Source organism: Saccoglossus kowalevskii, chromosome 17 (assembly GCF_978046115.1).
Source record: "Saccoglossus kowalevskii chromosome 17, keSacKowa6.1, whole genome shotgun sequence".
In the NCBI taxonomy this organism is placed as follows: Eukaryota; Metazoa; Hemichordata; class Enteropneusta; family Harrimaniidae; genus Saccoglossus; species Saccoglossus kowalevskii.
Window position 1 is genome coordinate 13043771 of NC_140657.1, and position 23245 is coordinate 13067015.

At 37.4% G+C, this 23245-nt stretch overlaps 1 protein-coding gene across 1 annotated transcript; it reads left to right on the top strand.

Annotated features, from left to right (window-relative positions):
* The first annotated feature begins 262 nt into the window (after window positions 1-262).
* LOC100372959 (bifunctional peptidase and arginyl-hydroxylase JMJD5-like) lies at window positions 263-10262 on the top strand. The gene is made up of 7 exons (XM_006813197.3): window positions 263-731; window positions 1181-1327; window positions 4536-4720; window positions 7045-7177; window positions 7731-7784; window positions 7978-8214; window positions 8666-10262. Exons 1-7 carry the CDS (start codon window positions 366-368, stop codon window positions 8828-8830), a joined length of 1287 nt encoding a protein of 428 aa, XP_006813260.2. The 5' UTR covers window positions 263-365; the 3' UTR covers window positions 8831-10262.
* Window positions 10263-23245: the final 12983 nt, after the last annotated feature.

The window sequence follows — 23245 nt, forward strand, 5'->3', positions numbered from 1 at the left end:
GGTGACGAATTTATCAAGATTTGTTTACTCAGTACAAAATATGGTTTTTGAGAAAACTGGCTGAAAAAAATGGGTGTTTTTAATTCTAAAAACTATACCACTCAAGCTTTTGTCAATATTCGATGCAAAACGTGGTGGGATCTTGCTGTCAAACGACGCCTTTAATGTGATACTAGTATAATACCTGTAATGATGATTGAAAGGGCGTGTGGGTAGAACAGCGCCCTCACATTTTAGAAAAACAAGATGTCTGCTCGCACAAGAAGAGAGGTGTAGTAATTTGTTTACATCCGTATTTTGTATATATATATATATATATATTTATTAAATATTGGTCACTGGAAAATTTATTGCGTAGAAAGAGCATGGACAGTTTGCCATCGACCATTAGAAGCATCGTTCCGAATTCCAAAACTGAGTTACAATTAGAAAACTTGAAACTTGATCTTAAAATTCGAACTGCCGTTTCGTGTCAACTCCATGAATGCATTGATTTGATTTTCTCGGGAAACGTTAGCAGTTGCTTGCAGTACGCGGAGGATATTATCTCATATACATGGGAGAAATTAAACACAGGTCACTGGAAAGATGTGGATATTAAGTGGCGTCATCTGTACTCGTACGCTTCACTTTTGAAGTGCATGGCAGTTCTGGCCGGAGAACCGTTTGAAAATGAAACCACTTGTGCACAGAAGAGTGACACGCTTAAGCCAACGCGCGTCAAGTATGAGGTAAAAAAAAATTGAATTCTTCTAATATATGTCTTTTATAGTTATAGTCATGATTTTTTTCTTCACCCACATGAAATTGTCTTTTGCAAAAATCCTTCGGAAAGAGTTTCTTTTGTACCCTCACCACTATATAACCGCATGGACGTACTAGATACCGTCCATGACAACCGTAACTCTACCCCTACCCTCCAGCGCTCCCTCTTAAATATTGCTGTAATTAATTAGAGGGCGCATATGCAATTGAATCGGCGGGGGTTTGGGTTGAGGGTTAGAGGTAGGGGTACTATTAAAAGGGTAAAAATGTGGGCCGAAATCAAAGAAAAATGAATTCAACTCCCAACTTAAGAGGAAAAAAAATAATGATAAGAAATGCTCTCAGGAAGAAAAAAAAAAATCTTCACCCTTGATAGTCAAGCCATAACCAGCTGCCTGTGTTGTATCTCATGTAGGTAGCGATCAGAACATGCGACATGGGGTTACTGATGGGGGCACCCATCTTGGATAATATCCTCAGTCGCTTAGCAACAATAATTCATCAACTGCAATGTGATGGAAAGGAAAAAGAAAAAGACGAAAAGGATAAAAAAATTGATGAGGTAAATGTGCTGATTTGACAGCCCCTTATAAACATAAATTCTTGATATTATAGCGGCATTTTTTTTTTCTCTGATTTCTGAGACTAGTAAACATTTCCTGTGTTGTTAATGCCAATATGTAAAAGCTAGTATCAATGTGTGGACAGTGAAAGCACAGCATATGTGCTATATACCAACATCGTACATTAAATCACTTGCAAACAAGAAAAGATGGCTGCAGTGTTAGGTTCAGGTCTCTAGAGGGTGCCATTTATTGAAATCCAGTTTGGTTAAAGCAAAAGGGTGGTCACCTGCGCACACACGGGAATTGAGTCCCAAGCGATGATAACAACACATGCTAAAACGCAAAGGCTCATGGGTAGACATTTGTTTGTAAACAATGACACGCTATGGCCATCTGACGCATGCGCAGATGACGACTCCCCTGCTTTAAGCAAACCTCAAGGTTCACTGTCCAAGACAACAACTTACCGAGGGGCCTGGGCGAATTGTCAAAAACTTCACCATCTTGAGGGGCTATAATCACTGATTATTTTATGTGTAATATTTCATAATAGTGTGCATTGTGTATCATGTTTTCCTACAGTTCCCATCATGTGACTGAATTCAACGAAATGATGACTACTCAATTCTTAGTTTTCACGTTGCATTTTTCGTGACTTTAGCCCTGTCACTTTGTGTCCAACGAGGCTTGTGTGTGCATTATGGGCGTGGACAATGTGGAGCTTTCTAGCTAGTCATTATTAAATATTTGAATTTGAATGAAAGCTGATGATCAGTATTTACAAACTGTAAATATGTAATATCAGAATTTTTAGACGATATGGATATCAATTTTTTTTCTGACTTTAATACAGCTGAATATGAGTTTTTGAAACATGTTTCTCAATTTGAGACTTTGTATAAGGATAATACATGTCTACCTAAACTAATCTCTAATGACATATTTAAAAGGCGGTAGTCAGCGCGCTGCGCATGTGCGACATTTGTGTTGATAAACATTGATATTCCCACAATCCAATGCGCTCTTCTAATGGAAATCACAAGTATGAGGTTTGACCTGAGCGCGTGCGTGGTGTGTTGACTATCGCCCTTCAAGCTCATTTTTATTTCATCATACATTGAAACTTGTGATGCGTGTATATTATCAGTACTATAGTTACAACAAATAGTTAGCTAGTAATGTACTACCCGTAGTATTTCACATGCTGACAATAACATTGATTATCGTTTTTGTTCAAGTTTGCATTACATATATAATTGCAAGTTTTTCCATAGTTGCATTTTTATCAAGAAAACATAATGAGTTTTTCTAATTTAATAATTTTCAAAACCTGTGCATACATGTACAAGGATGCAGAAAACAAAATACTACTTTGGCAATGTAAACAAAAATAACAATTATGAGGTGAAAATAAGGTGTTAAATGGATCTTTCTGTTGAAAAATGTACAAGCTAAGAAAAATCATGTACCAATAAAATATGAATTACATAGTTGGCCTCTACTTTTGATATAATTGATAACATAACTTTAGAATGTTAGACAGTATGTGAAACACGGTGAAAGGCAGAGAGGAATGATATTTTGAAATTCATCACTACTTTGACTGTGTCTTTGTGTCACTTTGTGATAAAAACTTTTTTTATAAAAACAGCAAATACCATTAGAGAAAACCCCCTAATGGGTCATTAATATTTTTTTTACATTATTACATGTAACTGTATTGTAGTAGATTTTAGATATCTAACTTGATATGTTTATTTTAACACCTTTATTACACTTTATAAACCAAAATAGATATGTAATTCATTCTATAAGGTTGTAATAAAGAATTATCTTATCTTATAGTGCTCTCAAAAGCATCAGCTCGGATATGCCACTTTGTGACAGACTTCATCATCGTTGTTATTTTCAAGAATTATTGATGCTTTGGTGGGAAAACATGATGGCGTTTATGAGTTAAAAGTGTAAAATAATCTAATACATCAGGTTCTTGTTTTGAATTATATTTAAGCACAGTCCCTCTACAGTCCCTCTATCCCCGGTCTGGAAACGACTATCGTTCTTTTGTCTCGAACCGCAGTGCGGGTAAACAAACCGTTCACACCCGGGCCGAGGGAGTCAGGAAGTCAGACGGATTACGTTACCGTCAAAATATTCATTAAAATCGGAAAATTTACCGTCATGCAAAGCGATACCTCATTGTATGACTTCACTTTGACTTCAAATCCGGGCAACCACAACGTAAACAAACATGTAAACAAAATTATCACTATGAAATTTGAGTTTTTTTAAGGTGATGCGCATCAAAACCAGCCTACCAACTCATAAACATCCAGTTCCTACAATGTAAAGATTAATATCGGGAATTATATTCATCTTCTAGTTTTAATAGGAAAAAAGCTTCACGTGCCAACATGCTGACATCGCTAAACAAAATGGCGTCGTTCATGTTAACGTGATCGATCGAAAAACCTGTGATATTTCTGATTCCTGGGGGTTCATAACAGTTCAAGTCAACTATACAACTAATGACTTTATTCTATACAAAAGTATATAACAATGCTTCAATGTTTGTATATAAATGATTGTTTTAGCACAGAATTGAGTACATTGTCATTTCAAAACGTCGTCATTTGCATTTACGATCTAAAAAGCATCCATAAAAGTCGCTCAATTTAACATTAATAAAATGCGGTGTGACAAATAACAAATCAGCCCACCAATTTTTATTGATATGTTTCGATCATAAAATGTCAAAATCGAAGACAAATATTGGTTTCGCGCCGAGAAGTATGGTAAATAAAATAGAGTTCATTTCAATCACCCCAAAATCAAAAACGACAAAAATCTGGGTAAAAGTATGAAAATTTGTTGCGAAAATGTGTCGCTGCTGGTAAAACAGATGAATTGGAGAACTACTCGCTCGCTAAAATATGACCTTATACAGATATCCTGATTATAAAATTATGTAAAAAAGCACGAATTATGGAATAAACAACTAAGTTGTTAAAAAACACATAACACTGACCATGTAAAAGTAGTGGCCGGCTGCGTACTGATCACGTGACAATGCTTTGCCCAACCCCGCAATGCGCCTTTGCCAGGGAAGGAGGCCAATTCACACCTAATACAATGACCGTTTCAAGAGAGGGACTGTGATTTAAGCCTTGCTTGAGATAGTAATTGCATTCATTTCATCTACAGCTACAACCACATCCAGGGAAGAAACCCAAACTTTGTAACATTCCAACGATCAACAAAGACAATGCTGTCAACAGATGTGTCAATCCTTCATTAGAAACGTTTAGGGAGTACATGACCAAAGGAGTGCCTGTTATTATTCAAGGTGCCATGGAACATTGGCCAGCAAGCAGTACAAGGAAATGGAGGTGAGAAACCAAAAAAGGTTCTTGGTAACTAAATATATTTTATTCAGTGAAATAATTTACTTACCATTTAATAATGTTGCATATGATATCTCATAACAAACATTATGACAAGAAAGCTTAACTGCCAAGAAATTTAGCTGACTGGCATAATAAAAGATGAGTTGTATATTGAATAAATTTTTAAAATAAGTCTCTACATTGTTGGGTAAAGCCATGAATGTTTTTTTTTAAGAAATATTTACAAACATTTTCTAAATTTCAAATTAAAAACAACTTGACCAATCAAAATGCCATAGCAGATGAATACCACCAATACAGTTACATCTGTCTGTGTGTCCTTTGACCCATCATGACAAATTCCCTGTAACTTAAATACGTTTTACAATTTAAACATTTGGCTCCAAACTGTAGCGACAATAAAACATGTGATATTCAAAATGTGTCTTCTGACAATTAGTTAGCATTTTGAATATATTTGCTGTGATCTATATTTGGCGTGAATAAGTCATGATTGAGGATAAGACGCATTAGGTATTACCTAAATGAGCTTCTCTGCACCAATGGAAATTACTTCTTTAAGGGTCATCCGAGATACTGTAAATGTTTTTCATAAAAATAATTTTCATGGCTTTTAAAAATTCTCATTTTAGAGTATCAGGACTGCTACTCTGTCATAGTTTACTACAATCTTAACTGATCTTTATATTATGATGCATCCTCAGCACTGAAAACAATGAATTTGTCATTCCGTAAAATGCCATATTGGCACTCATTCCAGAACATATCAGCACTCATTCAAACATAAATTCTTTCTTAAACTACGCCATCACCAACATTGACAAAATCCAGGTTACTGATGTTCTATTTGAATACTTCCCTTTGTCTATTTTGGATGAAGAAGCACTATAGCACATGAAATACATGTATATACAATACCGTCACTAAACCAAATCTTTGCACAGTACAAAACGTTTGTTGTTGCTAATTTGAGCTATAATTGCTCATTTATTACTACAAGCAGGAAGGAGATACATAAAATTTGAATGACTGTAGTATAGCTCTGCATCAGTCAATACGATCACTGTACCGTCTTTGTGCATACTTTGCGGTATTCTCCTCATATCCTCACATCATTTATTATTTTTAATTAGAACATTAAACCAAACAAAAAAGCGTCATTGACATTTGCTAGCTGACTTAGGAAGTGTAAAGTTTGGTTTGTGTTGCCTATGTGTAAGTTGAACAGATAACAAATAAATACAGCAATACACTATGCTGGAATTCCTGGCATTTAAGTTTAAGTTATTCAGTATCAATAAATATATCATCACTTTTAAATTAGTTTTCGGAAGTAAATATGGTGTTGAAGAAGCAGTGTCAAAAAAATTAGATGACAACATCCATCTTTGACCATTGCTGATTAGACACATCAAAGTTTATTGGTAAATGAAAACTAACTCTAAGACCAGAGAGACACATTTCTATACTGTAAATTACTTTATTTTAGCTGGAATTAATTTTCGCTGAAAAGACTTTTTGGGTGTTATCATATGTATGAAATTTATTATCACTGATTTGACAAGTTGAATGTAAAATATAGGAAAAAGGGTATATTCACTGGATTTTATTTTCACTGAATCATTCAGTGAAAATAGCGAAAATAAATTCCAAGCGAAATAAAATATTTTACAGTATAGAAATGTGTCTCTCTGGTCTTAGAGTTGGTTTTCATTAAAACAGGAATACAGCAAGCACAAATAACTTTTATTTTAAATGTGGAATAGACATTGACGAGGATGGATAGTGACGGCAGCCATATGGACACGTAGTATGCAGATTACCAATAACAGTTAAATGAATGATTAAAAACAAAGGATTGTGTTGGTTGGGGCGGGGGATGGGTTGGAGTAATTCCAATTCTTGTGCTTTAAACCTTAATGATTTCATAGTAATTATATTTTGTATGAATTTTATATGCTTGTAACAAATTAATAGAATATTTATTAAATAGCATATATTTTTGTTGATGTATCCCATTTTAATTACCTAATGTGTCACTGTATACAGTTTATCAGATTTAGTTAAAAAAAAATATGGCTGTTCATTATGTTAATTAGTATGCAAATTAGCTGCAGCCATAACATTACTTTCTAGGGAAAACACTGCACCTTCACCTGCTGAATTTCTGTGTGTTTTATTAATGTCATTTACTTTTTCAAATTTGTAGCTGATACAAAATGAAGAATTTCATTTTTTTGCGTAATCACAAATAAGCAGATAATCAAATAGGCCATCAATTTTACAACAAGTTTTTCTATTTGTAGTATAGATTACATTCGTCGGATTGCCGGTTCTCGTACAGTACCCGTGGAGCTTGGTGCACGTTACACAGATGAGAGTTGGTCGCAAAAATTAATGACGATATCAGAATTTATAGATCGTTACATCGAACGCAAGGTAAGCATACTCATATGCATCTTGAATTAGACACACTTTGAGTTTGGTAGTTTGAATGGATATTGTCATCAGAACTGCACATACATATTGTTTATGGCCATCACTTTCTGTCGTATAACATCTGAATAAACTGCATAGTGCACACGTATTGTAGGTAAGAACCAATGGATGACCAGAATAGAAATATTACAAGTTTAAAGCGAGAGGGTCGTCACCTGCGCACGAGTCCAAGTGATGATAACAACACATGCTTAAAACGCAAAGGCTCATGTGTGGAAGCTTGTTTGTAAACAATGACAGGCTATGGCCATCTGACGCATCCGCAGGTTACGACTGCCCCGCTTTAACACTGGTCAGCGTGCACACCATTTATTTCGCCACTGCACAGCACCCTCAGTTGGTGAATTGTTTAAACCTGCGAAATTTCTGCACCCCTTTTTTAGAAAACAGCAACTTCTTTTTTGACCAGCAACTTTTTTTTATGCAATGTTACAATAGTAGGGTAACCATAGTTTCACTATGTTAATATAGGTGTGTTCTTTCCTCTTAATAGAATTACAATGAGGACACCATAGGCTATTTGGCTCAACACCAACTGTTTGATCAGGTCAGTGCTAATGCAAACGTTTTAGTTGCAGAATTGGTTGAATGTGATTAAAACGTTCGCAGGCTTATAACTAATAGCCTTATCCAATTCAATACTGGGTACTACAATGTATCTTATATTGCAGTGTTAAAAAGAAAAACAGTTTTTTGTCATTGACATTACAGGGCACTCTACATATATATTCCATTTTCAGATACCCGAATTAAAGAAGGACATTTGTATCCCGGACTACTGTTGCCTTGGTGATGAAGATGAGATTGATATCAATGCATGGTTTGGACCAATGGGAACCGTATCTCCATTACATCATGATCCAAAGCACAATTGTCTGTGTCAGGTTGTTGGTTGTAAATATATCAGACTTTACTCCAGTAATGTAAGTGAAGGACTGTATCCTCACGGAGGACGTCTACTGGATAACACAAGCCAGGTGAGTATTGAGTGTACCGAAGAGCTGAGACAGCTGTTGTGTTTTACCAGTAGATATCAAGAGAATATTAAAGTTATATTTTTAGAAAAATTATGTTTGAAGTCCTTGGCATGTGAAATAATTTGTGTATTATAATAATTGTAAGAGTTGTGGTGCAAGATATATGCAGCAGAATATTATTTCCAAGAACTGAACGCCACTCAGCAGTTCGGTAGATTTGGTTGTGCTTGAGGTTTCACCATCTCAGGGAGTCAGTCGCATACAGGAAACTATTTGATGACCAATTATGCACTAATAAGTATTTTATGCAAGGCGTTTTACTTCAAGATTAGTCTGAAATGCACACTGGACTGTTGAGTTGTGTTAGGTATTTGGGACCCTCCAAGTTCTCATGCAGAAATTAAAATAATTTATAGATTTGAAAATTATGTTATCTAATTTTTATTTGTAGGTTGATGCCGAAAACCCTGATTTGCATCGATTCCCGTTATTTGCCACAACACCATATATGGATTGCATATTACAGCCCGGCGAAATGTTATACATACCACCAAAATATTGGCACTACATACGATCACTGGATGTCAGTTTCTCTGTCAGTTTCTGGTGGCAATGATACCCAAGATATTGACGCTACCGTTCATACGATCACTGGATGTCAGTTTCTCTGTCAGTTTCTGGTGGCAATGATAACCAAGATATTGACGCTACCGTTCATACGATCACTGGATGTCAGTTTCTCTGTCAGTTTCTGGTGGCAATGATAACCAAGATATTGACGCTACCATTCATACGATCACTGGATGTCAGTTTCTCTGTCAGTTTCTGGTGGCAATGATAACCAAGATATTGACGCTACCGTTCATACGATCACTGGATGTCAGTTTCTCTGTCAGTTTCTGGTGGCAATGATAACCAAGATATTGACGCTACCGCTCATACTATCACTGGATGTCAGTTTCTCTGTCAGTTTCTGGTGGCAATGATAACCAAGATATTGACGCTACCGTTCATACGATCACTGGATGTCAGTTTCTCTGTCAGTTTCTGGTGGCAATGATAACCAAGATAATGACACTACCGTTCATACGATCACTGGATGTCAGTTTCTCTGTCAGTTTCTGGTGGCAATGATAACCAAGATATTGACACTACCGTACATACGATCACTGGATGTCAGTTTCTCTGTCAGTTTCTGGTGGCAATGATAACCAAGATATTGACGCTACAGTTCATACGATCACTGGATGTCAGTTTCTCTGTCAGTTTCTGGTGGCAATGATAACCAAGATATTGACGCTACCATTCATACGATCACTGGATTTCAGTTTCTCTGTCAGCTTCTGGTGGCAATGATGGCATAAAAAATTACCAAGATATTGACACGACATACGATCACTGGATGTCAGTTTGTATGTAGCAGGAAAGTGTGCAAAACATGATATAAAATTATGGACATGATGTATTATCCAAATTACAGACATTTTCATCGAATTTTTGAACAACTTACAAGAATTGATTTTTAAAATAAACCTTAAACAGTCATTTCAATTTAAAGATTTTCATGAATTTAAAATAGGAAGCAGCGTATATACTAATGGTTGACATGCCATCTATTAGGAGCTGTCCATTGCATATATATCATGTCAACAATTCTGCTCAAAATTGCTCAAGTTGTGAGCAATTAAATAAACACCACTTTGTAAAGTGGTGTTTATATAATTGCTCACAACTTGAAAACTTGTTTGGGTACACATATCGTTTTTCAGTCATATACTTACCTTACTATTATCCTATGTTGAGCAGGGGATAAACTCAATGCGCTAACCATCTGAGTTTGGCCTCAGTTTGGGAAATTAGCACCCTCAGCTAGCAATAAAAACCACCTGGGTGGCACATTGCCCCCTAACTCCAGGTTTAATATTCTTTGATGAGCTAGCTATTTGCTAGGAATTAGAGATGTCTGTAAATACATGTAAGCTTGAAAGATTGTTATACTAAATTTTGTAGTGTTTGTTTGAAAATAGTCTGTGTTATGGTGCTATCAATTTATATGCATATTTTGTTCATGCTTAACTATAAATCTGTATATGGATTGTCCAAATTGGAATCCCCTTCCAGTAACAGAATTGCGTCACATGTCTGATAATCTGTCTAAAAAGTACAAATTTTGCATCTGGAGAAAACAGGAGTTCTCACACTATCGATACTGAGAAAGAGGAGAGAGTGCTCAAACTTACACAAGACTTGTCACAGTGATTGAAGTGTTCTACTGAGAGGGCATTTGTGCATGAGGCATTAAGAGTTACGAAGGGGGTATCCATAAATCGGGTTTGCCTGTTGGGTTTCAGCCTCGGTCTGTCAATATTGACCATGGTAAAATCCTAATTGACATCAGCCCTACAGCGTCGACTGTGGCTAAACATTCCTATACGAGAATGACAGTCCCTGCCACATACGACACATCTGTAAACTGACTCAGGTCTGTTACAGAGTTCTTTTCGCAAGATTCGCTTTTCTTCCGCTGTGCTCATCAGTCTGGTTTCACCTGATTTTAGTTGCCTGGACAGTGTACATCTCCAGTTGGATCTGTCGTTTGCAAGGTCCTCCCAGTGTTCTATGTCAATATCAAGAGCCCTGGTATTTGGCTGTAATGAAATTGAGTCTGCTTGTGCGTGCTACACCTAGTTTGGCATATCGACATGAAGAAATTACAAGTTTATTCGGGAGTTGAGAAATAGTAATGTAAGAGTGCAATTAGGCAAGATAAACAAGACTTGGACAGACTCTATTGGTCGCAAGTGGGTAATTCATATTCTGGTTCTATTATTGTGGTGAGGAGTAACCTGGTAGCATGCAAATTCTAGATGACTTGAATAAGAACTATGGGTTCAGCTATTGTGTCTGCCACATAACAATACAAATATTGCGTCTTCTAAGAGCTTTCAGAAGCAGTGACGTTGGCAATCAACCAAGCTATGTAGATTTTGTTGCTGGATGCAGCAAGAACGCTAAATATTACCGATAAATATGACCAATCTGAGACCGGTACCAGAAAGAGGCTGCATATGAGTTTCAGTGCATCAACTTTATCACTGTTTGATTACGTTCTTCTTTTGAAGTTTTCACGACCTCAAGAGTGTAATTTTTTTGGATTGTTCTAAACTTTATTCAGTTGACAATAAACGTTGTTTGACGAGTTACATACTAAATATCAGACGTTGCGTTATCCATAAGTCTACAAATTGAACCTGCTCGGCGATGCCTGATAAAATACAGCTCAGTCGTCAAGCCACAGATTTAAGCGAGTCTAACATTGATGGAGGTACATGAAGTTTTTGCTACGCCCAGATCAGAGTAAATACCAACAGCTAAGGTCTTCATATAGCAGGTTGCGGAGGCAATAAACAGTGTAGGAGGACAAGCAAATTGTCATTAACAATCAAGGCTTTTAGGAGTACAAAAAAAGTTATGAGAGGTGGTCAATGAATTCTACATCCCAGTAACGATCATCTACCCCTACAGGTTCTGACCGAGGCTATATCACTATTATAGTCTACACATAAGCAGGACAATACTGCCTAATTACTGGTGACAAACCAGAATATTGTAATCCAGAGCCATGTGACAAGAGGAGACTACCTAGCCATGGGAATTGCATAAATTGTTGGATTTCGAAATCAAGAATTGGTTGATAATACTTAAATATGTTTGAGGGCGCTGTCCTATATGTTTGATAAGATTTATGGGCGATTTATTCTACTTTAAGCCAGGCTGTTGTTATCGACTCAAAAGGCTGTATTCAATAATGCATTAGAAGAAGTTTCCAATCATATAATGCAGAACTTTGTAGGAAGAGAGGACATCACAGAACAAAAGCGTGCTAATCTTAGAATTTGTTAATGTTAATTGTTAATATGCCAAAAGCTCTGCGAAGCTTACCCGTGATACTTGTGGCGAAGGGCACAGTCACAGTGGTGTCAAACTTTCACCCCTCTCAATACTCGCCTATGCTCCATCTGATTAAACCCACAGATCACTTGAAAATGGTAACTCCAGCCTATGTACGTCACAGCTTGATTATCTTGATCTGCAGGATGCATATCTGAATGTGCTGGTTCACCAGATCGATATGGATTTTAATGCTTGTTCAGATGCAGTCAGGGTGTAGCTGGTTGTTTGAGGGGGGTACTCGCATTAAAGTACTATATGTATATGTGCCACCAAAAGGGGTCCCAAATTCACCACTTCAGTCTGAAAAGGGGTATGTTATTTTACCCTGTCTGTCTGAAAAGGGGTATACTTTTTTCATTATTTCTGTCTGAAAAGAGGGCCATATTTTTCAAAGCCTGTCTCTAGAGCTCGAGTGATCCAACAATCAGGAGAATAAAGCTGATTTTTTCCTTCTGTAACTTCATTTCAATCATCAAAGTCTATCCCCGGGTGTCAAATTTCCACAGTTTGTCTGAAAGGGGGTAGGCAATAGAATTTATTTCTGTCTGATAAGGGGTAGGGGTTTCAAACAACCAACTACACACCCCTGTCAGTATTTTTTGCAAGTACCCCCCACCTCCACCCGGCAGTCAGCCATGTCCCAGTGCTTCAACATCAGAGACCTAGCAGTCTACATATGCTCCAGATCAACTGTACAGCTCGGAACACTAATGACTTTCTTGTGACCAAGCAGTAGGCTCAGGTGTTAGTACTCTAATCCCAGTGGTGCAAGACTCTGTTGAGGATGGACCCTAAAGAGCCCGACCACTCTTAAGTGGTGGTCAGAATTTACCAATATAATATGGGTAGCTCCTATCGACCCATCGACTCCACTGATCATATACGCCCTGAAAGTAGGATGGGGAGCCCACATCATAGGCATAAAAGTCAGGGGAGTGGACCTAGTGGGAAGCGAAGCTCCACATGATGCTACGTGGGTAAGAATAAAATTGAACAAGCAGCCTGTCGGCTGAGATAGCTCCGCTGTTAGCAATGCACATTTCAATTTCAAGAACAGAAGATAACATTAGAAAATGATCAAAATAATCATTGAAGATTTCACCACGAAATTAACAAAACTGAAAGAGGTCCACATGTACCTACATATGTGTAATATCAAAGCAATCAGACTTGAGGTTTTTAACAAGTCGAAAATATTACTTTTTACCAAAAATGACAAAAATATTCACCAAAATTAGATAATTAAAGATATCATTACAAAATGAATAAATCTGAGAGAGGTCCACATGTAGTACCTATATATGTAATATCGAATCAATTGGACTTGCGGTTTTTAACAAGAAGTTGAAAATATCACTTTTTACCGAAAATGACAAAAATATTCATCAAAATTAGAGAATTAAAGATATCATTACAAAATGAACAAATCTGAGAGAGGTCCACATGTAGTACCTATATATGTAATATCGAATCAATTGGACTTGCGGTTTTTAACAAGAAGTTGAAAATATCACTTTTTACCAAAAATGACAAAAATATTCACCAAAATTAGATAATTAAAGATATCATTACAAAATGAACAAATCTGAGAAAGGTCCACATGTAGTACCTAAATATGTAATATCAAAGCAATTGGACTTGCGGTTTCCGACAAGAAGTCTAAAATATCACTTTTTACCAAAAATGACAAAAATATTCACCGAAGTTAGAGAATTGAAGATATCATCACGAAATGAACAAACCTAAGAGAGGTCTACCCAAAGTACATATACACCAAGTATCAAAGCATTCAGGCTTGTAGTTTTCAAGAAGAAGTCGAAAAAACAAAACATTGACACGGACGACGGACGACGACGGACAATCACTCATATGATAAGCTCCGCTCGACCACCGTCCCTCAACACCGGCGGTGGCTCGACAAAGTCGACAGCGGAGCTAAATAAATAAATACCCACCGCCCCTGGTGCCAAGGGGCACCGGCTTTTAGGGTTGAAATTCAAAACAAACTAGTCTTCAGAAATTATATTTACAGTATTTCAAGAGAAACTGATAGTCAGGGCTTAAAAACAAAAGTTGATAGTAGGCATTTCTCAGGCACTTTAACAACTATATGGAGTATTGCGTGTGCTCAGTCCCACGTCACAAGTATAGCGCCAACATGGAATTAATTCAACAGTGCCTTTGTTTTTATTTGAACTTCCTGCTACTTTGCCTTTACCTTTATCTTTACAGTTTAAATGGAATATACACAGAAAAATGTCATTTAATCGCTGATTGTAATTAATTACCCATAAAAATGATTGTCTTGATTGACTTTTTGGTATGTTTAGTTTGTTTAACTATAAAAAAATGATTATTGAAAAATGTATAAAGCCGGTCATTCATAACCGGCCCACGAACCCGTGCGTGATCGTGTTAGGATAAGCTGTATTTCACTGCAGTTAAATTGAGTCATTTGATTGTTGAGGCTTCGGCCAAATAAATGGTCCTTGGCTGGCGAAGATGCCAAAATACAAATATTATTTTCTCAAAAATCGGCCGATGACCTCCTAATCGTTAAGTCAATATCCTTATTGACCGGGAACACAAAATGAACAAATAGTGAGTGTTTTCATTTATGAGTACGCATGTACCGTAACGCACCACAGCCATACAACCCGTGTTCGAAACAAACAATTTATAATGCCAGTGCTGTACTGTCACATGGGACCCATAACGCGGCACTGACAGTGACTGTACACGGCCACACTGAAACTCTTTCGTAAAAGTTGGAATGAAGTGCGTGTATAGGTCGAATAACAGCTGTTAAAATGACTCCAAACTATTTGAAACATTGTCAACATGCCTTCGATATTATAGGGGCTATGTCGATGACATGCAGAAATGTCGGCACCGTGGGACACTTTTCAGTGATGAGAGATTGAAATCTTGTGAATAGTGGCTGAATTTTCTTTCGTATACCTGCCAAGTCATTGTAAAAGTGTTGGCGTCGCCAGCATTTTATGTCAAAGGACAAAACGTAAAACGTAATAATTTACGGTGTTCAGTGAATTGTGCCACCACCAATAATCAGTTAATGCGAAGCTATTTACAAAAGTGTACCTGATTGGCTATCCAACCCAATAGTCTGACCAATCAGTGAGTTGGTGACATTTCGACGTATCGAAGTCTGCCTTTTTATACGCACCGACTCAATGGATCAATAGGGATCGTCGAAAGGTGCCCAAGAGAGTGACGTTGTGATTGGCCAGGGGACACCCTTGAATTATTTGACCAATGAACATCTATGTATTTTGTTCTTGGTAGTATTTGAGTTGAGAGAAGCTGCTTGCTTGTTTGCATTTATAGCGCAGCATTTTTTGGTGTTTTCCTAGAAACGAGATATGTGATTTTATTTAAATATTCTTCTTGTACATGTAAATACTTTTATGGGCCGATGGTCTTGAATTAGTAAATAAAGATCTAAACTGAACTGTTTTTTGTTGTTTTCAAGAATTTAGTTTTAAAAGCAAAAAAAAAGGATATTACATTAATGGTAGATAGCTAGTCAAATGTAAAAAAAAAACCTCTCTGATGCGAAACAAACATCAAGTACACAACTGGCCGTACCATGCAAATTACATTTCCCATGGCGCACTGGTACAATCCCTGGGACTGCGGAGCCGCGCTTTAGCCACTGTACGCAGGTGACATCTACTTCTCTCATAAGGTGCTCCTGTTCAACTGGGTCTATCGGAATGCATTGCCATTATGATAGAAAGATGGCCACACAGCCCTGCCATGTGGTCCCTAATTTTTGGTACAACAGACAACCTTCTCAGCATTGAAGAAAATGGTAAAAATGGCATTAAAAAGAAGTGGGTCATCGTGGTAATGAAAAGTATTTAGTATCCATAGAGCAATTTACCCTTTAAAGTTTTTCTAAAAGTGACTTTGGTAAGTTATTTCGATGATCAGTGGGTGATGTATTGCTTGCACACACTTCCTTCCTCCCGAGACCTGAACGCGTTGCAAGTCTTTACATCTACCGACACTTCGCTGTCATCACGTTGTCAGAGTGACCGTAAATACGATGATTTATGTAGACGCGGCCTAATTGTGCAACATACTGGAAATCTTCATCCCTTAAGCATTTCCTAATAGGAACAGATATTGCATGTCGTACGTGTTCCCACTGGCAAATCCGACTCAGATTATAATGGTGGCGATCTATAACAGATTCGTCTCCTAAAATTATATGATATGTTTAGGTCGAATACTTGTAAAAAGTGTTAAATTGAAAAACCTATGGGTTTTTACGGTGTTATGGCCCACCCTGGTCGTGGGACTCTTACGAGTGTTTGTCTGCAATGGTCACAAAAAATGAGCGATAGCATATGCCAAATGGGGAAATAAAAAATAAGTGAGTTTTTTAATTCGGAGTACAGTCATCGGTATTGCTGCTAGAAGACTAACGATATGCTGGTAATCGTGCAGTGGTGACCGGAAACGTAATACATACGAATGGTGTTACGATATATAATTCGGATCGTTCGTGTCATTTTTTCGATCAGTTAAACTGTTAGGATAGGTGATATATTTTGCTAGCCCCTCCCCCTCACCCAAAACGTGCTTGCGTCTTAATATATTCTACACGTCGAAAACAAATACTATATAAGCTACATAACTAAATTTTAAATTTGAATTTCGGATTGTGCAAAGTGTGCGTTTGTTTGACTGCCATTGGATATATCAATGATTATAAAACATTGCCATAAACGCGTATTAATCTTTACTGAAGTTTTTAAGGTGACCAAATTCATCCATTATTTGTGGCGTTAGGAAATAATAATTATATATATATATATATATATATATATATATATATATATATATATATATATATATATATATATATAGCATGGAGAAACGGAAGGTGAGATACCTTTACACGGCGCATTCTCTAGGTGTACAAAGTGCGCAATTTAACTCACTTATATAAACTGAAATGCAAATTCATTCAATTTGGACGGGACCTTGAGTATGGACAAGAGGAGCATCGAGTACACTTACAAGGAAGATAGTGGATGCGTCTTACCATTTGCCTCATGAAGTGAAGAAAAAGAACACACTGCCCCGCTTGCCAGGAATATAACATCCAATCAGAGGGGGCGTAGAACTGTTGGTCCCATGTGCTTTTCTTGTCCTCAGTATCCTTGTCGTATTGAGTGGCTGATTGCCCTGGGATGTCTGGATCTTACTGTGACAGATGGGTCTATGGTCTGACATGCTATACTTCACGAATAGTTCAATAGTCCAATGAAGTCCAATTTAAAATGCACGCACATGTTTGTTTCACCTCGAAATATATTTAAGTGAGAGTTTGTGCCAAATTAATAATACACGTGAGTTTAGCAATTAAATCACATTAAACACAATCGCTAGATTAAGTGACTTTTTTTTAGACATATAGCTAACATTACTATGATTCATTTCAGGTCATAGAACATCATTTCGAGATATGATACTTTCACAGTAGATAGAAAAGCACAAAGATAATGTCGCACGTACTTTTAGTTGTCAATTGTAAACAAGTTTGTGTACATTGTTTTCAATATTGAGTGTAGTAAAATCAATACACACTGAAGTCAACAAAAAAAAAACGTGTACGCTATAAACTCAAACAACAATCGTCTTGATTCAAATCAAATAAGACTGATTTTAAATGTTTGTTTGACTGTTCTTTTCTCGTTGAACACGTATATAAATATATATCTCATAAGTATAGCAAGCAGTACGACTACGAGGAGTCCGACCAAAGATAAAATGTCAAGTTCTGCAATGAAGCATTCGGACGAAAAGCACTAGATGTATTTTAAATACCGTTAGCCAATTCTTTATCTTGATCATAATGGATGTCTCTATGCTGGAAATTACATGGATTTCTATACTTAAATATTTCATCATGATGGAGGATTTTTTCTAGGAAATTATTTCTTGATTTCTCAAATAGTGTGTTTGTTACAATTTATGCCCATTCTTCGGTAGTACTGTTTGTCCACTTTTTATATGGCTAAATCGTGGTTGCCTAATTTTACTGCTCATTCTTGTAAATATATACTTTTTATTAACAGCCACAGTTGTAACCATTTGTTTCAATTTCCCCCATTTCAACACCGTCTTCACCGTTACCCGGTACCCAATGAATGAAACTGAACGCCTGAACCGAGTCGAATATCTTGACTCTTCTTCGTAAGTTCAAGCTCGTGGCATCTGTTAATGGCCGCAGTGTCAACTCAGTCTGACGTGAAATCTTGCTGGAAGATTTCAAATTTATACGAAGTTAAAGGTTACTCCAGGGTCACTACTGTCTATTGCAATTCGCCTTGATTTATTTTACATACAGTGGTTAGTGTCGAACGTGCGTGTTTGAATAACTGACTTGTGATTTATTGTCGATGTCGTGCTGTTTTACATGTAGGACCCCGGTGTAAGAAACTTTGCCGTTGCCGCCAGGGGTTGGCGAACGTGTCAATGTTTAGTGTAGCATTGCAGACCACACGATTGCGACACTCACACACGCGCGTGCACTCTGGTCACTGTTTCTTTAAAGTTGGGTTCAGTGATTTATGCGTCGCGAAGTTTTCTTAACTCTGTGATGTCAATGTACAGTGCTGTTGTGGTGCAGAGTACGCATGCTAGCGCCCTCTATGTAAAGATGGTCGGCAATGGGGTACTGTAAAAGGATTAATTATTCACTGGGTTTTAATTTTGCTTATTTCGCTGACTGGAAAATGCGCTAAATTTAAACCCAGTGAATATGTGAAATTTAGCATAGAACACATTATCTAAATGATAAAACCATGAATTTAAAACTCACTGAATATGATTGAAATGGTAAATCAGCGAAATTTAAACCCAGTGAAAATTTGTCATTAAATAAAAACGTAAATTCGTAGACACGGATAAAAATGTAATCAGCTATTTTATTATTCCGTAATTTGTACAAAGATCTTATTTTGTGTAAGCGTATAAAGCATTTTTTCAAATGAAATGTCGTAATTCATACTCAATTTCCAATGTTGATTCTTAAACACAAATTATCAAAAATATTATAAAAATGTGAAATGTAATTAGGAATTTGCTTTATCTGTAAAGTGTAAAAACCTATTTTTTTACTGTAAGGCCACACTGATTTAATTTTATGGATGACATCCTCTGGAGACCCCAAAACTAATGCGAGAGGGCGAAAAAAAATCCTGCCAAAAAAAAAACCCTGCTAAAACCACAGGACTACGGAGCTGCTATTACGAATTGGACCACAGAACACAATGTATCAAAAAACAACAAGAAGTCTTTATTTGTAGGAGGCACATGTTGATATACACATCTCGTACTGTATTACTGTCACAGGTATAACCATTTCAGACAAACTCTAGTACATGTAGTCATGATGAAGTACCTTCAATCACTACTTTATGACAATGACTAACAAAACATTGCAATGATACAGTAATGTCCTTGCTTGCTCCTCTCTACACAGTAGGGGTTAGCTTTAACCAATCTCTCGTATAGCTGTGTAAACGTCATATCTCCCTGGCCGACGTCAATTACGTACCAGTCTACAACAATCCCTCAGTTTTTCCTCTGAACTGTTATGCTCACGTATTCCCGGCAACGCAATACGCATGTGCAGAAGATCATTTACGACAAAATTGGAACGTTTTTAGATAGTCCAAAAAGAGTTTTACGACAAGCCGACGCTTTGCGACAATATGAGTCGGCAAGTTCCGGACAGAAAACCGATCTGTGGAGTCTCGTCGTCGGAGATTTTTTTTTTTGAGAAAAGGCGAAAACTAAAGCGCGCGTGGATGTCATCCATACAATTAAGTCGGTGTGGCCTAAATGGAACTTTTATTTTATTTCCCGTGAAAACGTAAAATGCCGTTTTTATCATTTCCTGTAACCTGTACCAGCTATCGCCCCTTGCCTTCCCTCTGCAAACCAACATGTACTGGAAACATATAACAGAAAGTGTACAAGATGACTCAGAAAATGGCAGTGATGTATATCGTAGAATATATAGTACGTGTATGTTGGTGGTCATGAATGATCAAATATTTACCCGCCATAATTGTCAAAATTGAGTTTTCTACAAATCAAGCCACAGATTAATTAATCTGTACTTTGATCTCAATGTACCAAATTAAAAACACGTTGCGGAATACAACAACGGCAAAATTGACAACAATGCATCCAATCTATACACTAGATTAAAAATCATATCTGAATTTACATTCTACTACAAACATTTTTACTCAATAAATGCTGGGTAGTGGTGCAATAGTATGTATATGCATAGAGGGAACACTCGGACCGGCGGATCCAGAAATTCGGTAAGGGGGGGGCGCACTCCTACTGACGTGATGTGTCATTTGTTTGTGGGCTGAAGTTGGAGGGGGCGCCTGGGGATTGCTTTTTACCACCAAGCTTTTCAATATAACTTAAACTTTTTAGCAAAAAAGTTAAGACTCATAAATAATTGAATTTTTTTCAACATTTGAATCATAATTTCACTCTCTTCATTGTGTCCAAACTATATTTAATGTTAACGTAGAAAGACTAGTCCCACCTTAGGCTGACAGCACCGTGATTGTCAGCCTACGCAAACTAACACATTCACTGGCCATGGGTCTGTACCCAGGTGTCACACGTTACACGGTAATTGCACAACACTATAACATGTTTATTCCTTGATTGCTTTCTTATTTCACACAAACTCTGAAACTGACAAACAATAAGAGAATTTATTGCCATATAAAAACTTTTTATGATGACACAAATGACTTAGTGTTGATCATCAGACCATTCCATGACGTTTACTGGCCTTGATCTCCTCTAAGTTATTGGCGTTGACTCAAACTTTTGCCATTTTCCATTTTCTTGTTCGAATCATGCTATATATTGTGACCCCCTATTTCGCACTGTTTTACTTACACTATATCTAAATATCTTGAAAATTTTCTTAAACTTAAAATTTTCAAACAAATTCAGTACAAGAACCAAAGACACTGTAAGAAAATAATATATTTTTCGTTTTTTGAATATTTGTAGCAAATTGTAAAACGTAACCTCGTGTGTCATATAGATAATTTACAATTAATTAGGAATAATCATACTGATACATTTTGTTTCACGAATTCTTGTAGATGACTCGGGGTGAGGTACCCGCTGATTTCCTATGCAGCACACGTCGTGCGTGTCCGATTCAGGGCCGCGACTGCGAAGTGTGCGTGGAACAACAGCTTCTCAGTGTCCCCGTCGTACCGGAGTAAAATAGACCCCTTTGTCTGTGTTGTTTTTGAAAAAACAGAACAGCCACTTTACCACAGTACAAACATCGGAAATTCAAGATTTGAAGGGAAAATACAGTGTTTCGGATGAACGCCATTTAATTGAGCCTAGTGGCATATTAGTGGGGAATATCAACAATAGTCATAATGGTCCGTGTATGCTAAACTCATTTGTGCGCGGAGAAAGTAGCAGAGGGCTGCGAGGCAAGACTTTCATCGAACAAATGATGGTCTTTCAAGCGCTCCTTCATCTGGCCCATAGCGGTGTGTAATCCTTATAATTTCTTACGCTTCGCGTCTTGAAAACTCTTTGAAATTACTTCGTAATCCCTTTTCTAAACAAAACAATATTTATATGTGATTTGGCAAAGTACGATCTCTTTAAAAAGAATCACCGACAGTTTACTTGAAGCGAAGTAAAACACCGGGCACATCTATAGCAAATCCGACACTACAAAAGCAATTAATTATTTAGAAGTCTTCAACCTTCGGGTAAAAATGTCGAAATCACTGTCCGTGGTTCAAAAGAAACGCCACAGTGTTATATACCTGGCTGGCCATTTATTATTAGGGTTTCATTCCAACTCTTCCTTCGTTCAAATCGTCATTAGAACACAACTTGTTTTAAAGCGAGGCAGCAATATCAACATGACGCCTCATCGAAAATGCCAATAACGTGGTTGACCGTGAGACTACAACGCTAATTTTGCAGAGGGAACAGAAATTTGGCAACATATGCATGGGAATGGAATTTTATACGGCATCCACAAATGAAAATGTGCAGTCAGAACACGCGCATATGGAGAATCTAACACCCTTCGCCATGGCAAAACTCGTTTCTTCTCCGTTGTATACTTGTGTTGTAGACAAAACAAACCGTCCCCTTCTAAGCCGTTACTGTAGCCGTATAATTAGTAACACCTGGTTGGTATTGCTCACGAGTTGCTGAGAAAAAAAAATATGGAAAGTGTATCGACCTCGACACGTGATGTCAATATTTGGGAGAAATTGTAACACATTTTATCGTTAATATACGGGGCAAAGTGACTTCTCCAACATGCCAACTGCGCTGGAGAACAGTGTAAAAAGGTAAAACAATCGGCTAATCGCAACCAAACACCAGAACCCCCGCCCCTCCATATGATTTTCGGCGTTCTTCATTCGCTCCTTGTTTAAAGGGCGGCAGTCGCCGTGCTGCGTCCCGTTCGATATGGGACTCATAGTGACGTATACAACGCGTGTAAAATACATTGTTTATTTACATGAAATTCGAACGCGCGCTGCGCGACGACCACCGCGCTTTAAAGTACAATGACTCATTTTGAAATCGGAGGTGATCGAGCCATAAGTTATTTAACGAGAACGTAATTTAACAGTCTTTCGCATGGAGTCTAGCAGCAATTGGCTTACTGTATATAGTAAGTTGTTAAAACATAGCAATACAACAACTTCGAAGCACTATTGTTACGTGTGTAAATTGTCAGTGGACAGGGTTCTACCAGTTTCATCGCTCTGAGTGTTACCATGATTCTAACTAAAACAGACATTCAATCGCACCCCCGCGCCCATCCGGACATACACCACAACGGTCCGCACCTCTAGCACAGTTGCTTCTATACACCAAGACGTCATCCGTAGCCGGAGTAACGCCCACAAGCCAATGCGTCGCATACTGTGTATAGTTGCACAATATCCCAACATATGTCCATACAAACATTCCGGGGACGCGCTCCCATTCAGGTTGA

Coding starts and splice junctions, on each gene's coding strand:
- LOC100372959 (XM_006813197.3), top strand. CDS start 366: ATGGACAGTTTGCCATCGACCATTAGAAGCATCGTTCCGAATTCCAAA. Junction 4,721..7,044: donor AGCAGTACAAGGAAATGGAG/GTGAGAAACCAA, acceptor TTCTATTTGTAG/TATAGATTACATTCGTCGGA. Junction 8,215..8,665: donor TACTGGATAACACAAGCCAG/GTGAGTATTGAG, acceptor TTTTATTTGTAG/GTTGATGCCGAAAACCCTGA.